The sequence below is a fragment of the Chelmon rostratus genome, chromosome 15 (genome assembly GCF_017976325.1).
Source record: "Chelmon rostratus isolate fCheRos1 chromosome 15, fCheRos1.pri, whole genome shotgun sequence".
Classification (NCBI taxonomy): domain Eukaryota; kingdom Metazoa; phylum Chordata; class Actinopteri; order Chaetodontiformes; family Chaetodontidae; genus Chelmon; species Chelmon rostratus.
Window position 1 is genome coordinate 5846291 of NC_055672.1, and position 6157 is coordinate 5852447.

The window sequence follows — 6157 nt, forward strand, 5'->3', positions numbered from 1 at the left end:
TCCATGCCTGTGTGGGACAGGATGACCTGAAGCACCGGACGAGGATCAGCAACAGCACCTTGTGCACAGGATCGAGCCTGAGTCTTTCCTCTGGACCGACATCAGGCTACAACAGCGGCAACACCGCCCAGCATCAGCATGGCAACAGACCCCTTCTGGCTGGACAGGTCTGTACACTAATGTGGGATGTTTTGGGTTATTTTTATAGCGCAAATAGGTCATCTTTATGTATTTGTTGCCATTTGTCTTTTTGTGTGAGCAACACACTAATAGTCGTGTTTTTGTTCAGATCGCTGGGTTCCAGGATGAAGGGCTGAAGGTCAGGGCACGTCCTCCTATATGTGGTCCTCAAAGTGTGAAGACACAGAGAGCCTGGCTTTCTGCCCACGGTAAGGACTGGACTGTGAGTCACAAACACTGTGTTCAAAAGGTCACATGTTCTCTAATAAAAAAAACGGATGAATACAAATAATCACTGGCTTCATTTTGAAGAAGCTATTATCCTGATTCCCAATAAATTAGTTTTAAGTGTTTTTTCCCGCTTCGCCCCCCTCTACATCCTCTGTGCTGAAAGTCCATCCCTGTGTTTCACTAGATGTCCACCTTGACCTTCCTGTCACCGGCTTTGAGCCCCTGATGGCCTCATCTCCATCACCCCCATCTTGTACACGTCAACGCACCGCCTCCTTTGGATCCTCCTCTTCCATATCAACAACCTATCAGGATATCACATCTAGTCTCCTCGGTCGAGCTCTGGCTGAGGTAACAATAGACCTGAGCTGATTATACGAAAGCTGAAAACGTTTCTTTGCTTTTGTTTGTTGCTGACTGTTAGAATAATTATCCCTGATTTAATCTACTCTTTCAGACATTTGTCGCAGGATGAATTGTAAATTTCTTTCTCCACAGGTGCGACTAGCTTCTTCTGGGGATTTGGGAAACTTGCTAATGGGCAAGGCCACAGCAGGCTGGAGGTGAGCTCCGTCATTCTCTTTAATAAACTCACCCAAAGTCATCTGCCTTCAGGTGGTGTGGTTCAGGACTTCCTCTCTGTCTGCGTTTGGTGATTAATGAGCTGCAAAGTGAAGGCTTGACTTTGTAAATATCATTCATTTGCTAATGCATTAAGTCTGTGTTTATTTAGGTACCAGGGAGAAGAACGAGGTATCCAGGCTTACTACAAGCCCTCCTCCAGCCCATCTGTCCATGGTTTCCTCGGGGCCGGGGAGCTCGACAGACCACTGGACAGTCTGTGGAACATAATATGCCAGCTGTCCAAGAGCCACATGTATAATCAGTCAGTCCGTTCTGTCTGGACACGACCACTAGATGACAGCACTCAGCTGGGTGAGCTAATGTGTTCTGCTTCGTTTTAATCCTCACGTGGTTTCTACCAGTGATGGAATGAAGTACATGTAGTCAAGAACTGTACTTTAATTCACTCTGCTACAATTCAGAGGGAATTCCACCACAGACATACATATTATAAATATACATATTGTAATTGTAGTTATAAAATAGCTTAAATTAGCTCCATTCTTGCCAACATATTAATTGATATGCAATAATTCATAATATGATGTATGTATATATATATATATATATATATATACGTATATATATATATATATATATATATACTATTTTGGATGCCCTCCTTATAACAGAGTATTTGTTATTTGTTTTGTGGTGTCGCTCCTTTTATTCAATCAAAGGATGTGAATACTTTCTCCAGCTCTGGTTACCACAGGGTGGCTCGAATGTGAGATGGTACAAATTTTCTGAAATCCCAGTTGATTGTTGTATTCAGCCAACAGTAGACCTGAAACATTAAGATGAGATACTTATCAAGATGAATAGCAGTTTATAAGATTCTGATAAATACTGCTGTAGTTTTTTTTTGCAATGTGAGCTTCATGTGATGAAAGAGTTCACCTTGCAAATAATATTTGAATTTTTGAAGGAACATAAATATAGAAACAAATTTATATTTTTGTCTTTGCTGCAAGACTATTTATATTTCTGCAAGGCGCTTAAGGACCCTGCACATGTATTTGCTTCAGATGATGAGTCTGCATCCATCAGTTTTGTATAGTACAGTACAGTGCACAGTCTCATCCATCACTAGCCAGCTTATTGTATTGCATGACCAACTCCATTCTAACACCTGCAGTGTGATGATGATGCAACGTCATTGGGCCACATCTACTCTGCTTTTTATCTGCTTTAGTTTACATTTTGTCCATTTGTGTCCACCCACAGATAAAGAGCTCATTATAACAGATCATATCTTTATACAAATATGTTGGATTTTGATTTCTTTTTGCCTGAAGGTTGGAAAGTGAAGTGCTACATCGCCCTTTGCAGGATTTCATCAACCAGTTTTTCCTATTTGACACATCCCGTCTGTATTTCTGTTCAGTTTACATCCTGACAGATCCGTCCACCTGCCACCTCAGCCAGCCGCGAGACTTCTGCTGCATCAGCACGGAGTCCAAACAGGTAAACGCGGCTGCAAAGTCATCCAGCCGGTCGTGAAGATTGCTGCTAGCAAGGTCCACTGAGCACTTGCAGCATAGTTACACATATTAGGAAAATCGAAAAACTCCATTTGCTGTTGCATTAGTGCGGCAGGAAAGCAGGATCGGACAGTCTTTTAGACTTAAGATCAATTTATGATGAACAGCGTGACATGGAGTTTTTCATCCACAAAATGTAGAACATACTATTTAGACGCTACTCAAGCCTACAGAAAAAGCATTGAGAGTAAACGAGGCTGACCCCGAGGCAGTGGGTGTGGAAGACACCCTGTCAGCTGTTGGTTATCAGCGTCAGTGTACTGTTGCTTCTTGGCTGATCAAAAGTCTGCACTGCCTGTTTTATTGATGATTTTCTCGCCCTCTCTCCGCCTCAGGCTGGCCTGCGCGTGCTGGCGGTGCAGTCTGTGTTCGAGGAGTCTCTGCCCCGTCCCAGTGTGGACGCCGTCCGAGGGGAGATGATGCCCAGTTGCTGGGTCCTGCAGCCAATTAGACGTAGTGGACAGGAAGTCACCAGGGTCATCTACCTGCTACAAGTGAGATATGGTTGCTTTAAACGAATCTGTCAGGCTGATGTTACTGGCACATTTTAACTGCCAGCCAGACAGGATCTCCTGCTTGTATTTTTAGTCAACAGCAGATAAAAAGTCAAATCTTTCATCACAGTGATCAGGAATTATTTACCATCATAGTAATGGCGGTTTCTTTAATTCTGCTTGGATTCAACATGGATCCGTCTGTACACACAGTGCTTGTCACTGTATACAGTGTAATGAACAATGTTTGACTTTGCCACATCCTTTTTGTTCTCCTCCAGGTGGATGTTGGAACGCCATCTTTTCCCCACCGCCTGTTGAACGCTGTTGCCAGACGACAGGCAGCTGTCATCGCCGATCTTGACGTCTTCCTCGCGCCGTGAATCCACAGGATGACGACGCATTAGCAGTGAGCACTTAGACTGACCTGTATCCAGCACGGAGTTAGTCTGTCCTTTGAATTTGCACCTGAAATGTATGTACTTGACTGCTTTTTCATTGTAAGAGCACTGTTATATTGTTACAAAGCTGAAGCAGCTTTTTTGTATGAAGGTATTTTTCTAAGATATTGAAACTGTATTTTTATATTTTTATGCTTGTAACAATCATACTCCTATTTTACCAAAGATTGATTAGAAGTCGAAGTGAGCGACTGGGCACATTTAGTGTATTTCACTTAGGTTAAAACAGCTTCATAATTAACTATCAGAGGCGGCAAAGTTTCCCACCTTATCCATTTATTCATTTGATGAAAGAGGGTAATTATTCCATTCTAACCTGATAAGTATCAGCCATTTAGCTGCCTGTTGGAAATATGGTGTCTATTCATTTCTATCATATTGTAATGAGGACAGCCAAATATGTTAGTTAACAAGGTCAATATCATAGCTAGAGAACCTTTGAATTAAACTTTAAAGTCGGTCAATAGATAATCCAAGGTTACTCTGATTTGATGTATATTTAGTATGCATGTGTGTTTTCGCCAGTGTTTACTTTCTATCTATCAGAGATAGATAGATGCAGCCAGTTTTGGAGCTACAAGGACATGTAAACACCCCTGAGACTCAGACGACATACAGAACGCAGCATCGCTTTGTTCCGGATCTGCATCAAGCAGTTTTTGCAAATACTTAAATGCCTTGTTTTTTTTTAGCCTGCTTAGGTAGATGATGGGGCGGATATATCTGATATGACAGTTAAATGAAAGCTGGAAGATTGAGACACAACTTAACATACAAAGTTACTTGAAGGTGAGTTTATTTATGAGAAACATCTAAACATATATGAAGGAAATATTTGTAAATGCCGTTCAGCCCTGATTTGTTAGAGTACATGTACGTACGTTATTCCTCAGGCACTTCGTGTTTTAACCACTCAAAGATCTTTTCTGCAGTAAATGAGTTTGTAAGAGACTGTGTAAGAGTTTTTAGGGGGGATGGGGTCAGAAAAGGGGAAGCCCTAGTCATTTTCATACGTTTTTCATTCGTTTGGGCATAGTACGGTCGTGTATTGAAGGAAAGCTATGAGATATTTTAGTTACACTTTGTTTGTCTGTGTAGGCACATTTTCAAACGGCTCAGCTGCACTTTGTCCAGAAAAAGTTTTGTAGCGAAACAGGGAGGGGGTGAAAGTCGAGGACTTCTTGGATACAAGAAGTCAAAGGGCGGGTAGTGAAGTGTCCCACCGGCTGCAGGGATGAGGCTCTGCAGCACACCCTGACCTCTCACCTCCCTTTATACCATTATTAAAGCGGCGGTAAGATATTGACACAGTATGGTACCCCAAATCTGCATAAGCTCAGTTTTAAGGCCTTTTGCTGTCACCTGTTTCTGAAGTCTGTCCTATTTATTTTGTTCCTCTTGCCTTCTGTTTGAAATGCTCTTGAATGTGTTTTATAGTTGTTGTTTTTTTTTAATGAACAAAGCGTGGGGCTGTGTTTTGCAGCTTCTTGCACTGTTGATGCATTCATTGATGTTACGTAGTAAAAAAAATGATGTTTTTTTTTTGTTTGTTTGTACAGTGTTGAAACTATGCAGAAGCTGATGAAAAGCAGAATGTTCTCAGTCAAAGCTGGATCAGCTCAATCCAGATATGAAGCCATATTATTTACAGTAGCTGAGGGTCAGGACTGTGTTTAACGATGTTCCCGGGGGAACCAAAGAGAAGAGACGACAATACTGAAGACACAGAGTGAAGGAACATAGTGACAACTTTTTGTACTGACTTCTTGTTGTCTATATATATTTTCAGTGCTCATTTCATTGTGTAAAAAGCTTTGTTATTTATGTTTTGACGATAAGTCTTAAATGTATTTTATTATAAACACCCTGCTTCCTGTTGCTAATACGATGTCATTTGGACCGTGTGTTTGGCCTTTTTTTAAAATATAAATACACAAATTTTAAGTGAGTTGTTGTTTTTCCCCTTTTTATTCTTCATCATTTATCTGAAGGACTGTTCTAGACGTATCCTGAAGTGTCAAAAAAAAGTGGAAAGAAAACCAAAAAAAAACCAAAAAAAAAAAAACCGGATCAACTTCCCTCAAAGGTATGGAAAAAGTTTCTTTTCCATTTTTGATGTTTAAAATCACATTTTTGCATCAGCACTATTATCGAAAACAAACTCAAATAATAGAGAAATATAACTTATCTATTGTACTGCAGTATTTCCTTAAAGTGATTAAATGTAGGGCTTTATACAGTAAAAAGTAAAAATACTGTATTAAAACTCCTGCCTTTATTACATGTACAGAAATGTTATCAGCAAAATGCACTTAAAGTGTCAACAGAAATATATTATTTCATTGTCATACTCTTAATACTTAGGTATCCATTTGTTAGCATTGTTTTACTGTTTTTAGTCGAGCGCTGGAGCTAGTTTTAGCCACTTTATATACAGTTCTGTGTAAGCGGTTTCCAGCTCAGGTGTCGGGCTCCTACAAAGGGTCACAAAGTAAATCTGAGGGGTTGTGAGATGATTTAATGGGTGAAAAGTTCTGCTACAAGTTTTTGGACTTTAATTTTTGCTTCTTTGTGAAATATATAAGATAAGATAAGACTTTATGAATCTCACAATGGAGAAATT

The 6157-nt window shown here is 40.3% G+C and overlaps 1 protein-coding gene across 1 annotated transcript in view; it reads left to right on the forward strand.

Annotated features, from left to right (window-relative positions):
- The window catches only part of stard9 (StAR-related lipid transfer (START) domain containing 9), a 40845-nt gene extending 35372 nt beyond the window's left edge, over nt 1-5473 (forward strand). Inside the window, exons 25-32 of the mRNA XM_041953993.1 lie at nt 21-167; nt 290-389; nt 596-762; nt 910-974; nt 1145-1347; nt 2423-2502; nt 2915-3073; nt 3355-5473. Coding sequence (XP_041809927.1) covers nt 21-167; nt 290-389; nt 596-762; nt 910-974; nt 1145-1347; nt 2423-2502; nt 2915-3073; nt 3355-3456 — 1023 coding nt within the window. The 3' untranslated portion in view covers nt 3457-5473. The remainder of the gene's footprint in view (nt 1-20; nt 168-289; nt 390-595; nt 763-909; nt 975-1144; nt 1348-2422; nt 2503-2914; nt 3074-3354) is intronic.
- The last annotated feature ends 684 nt before the right edge of the window (nt 5474-6157 follow it).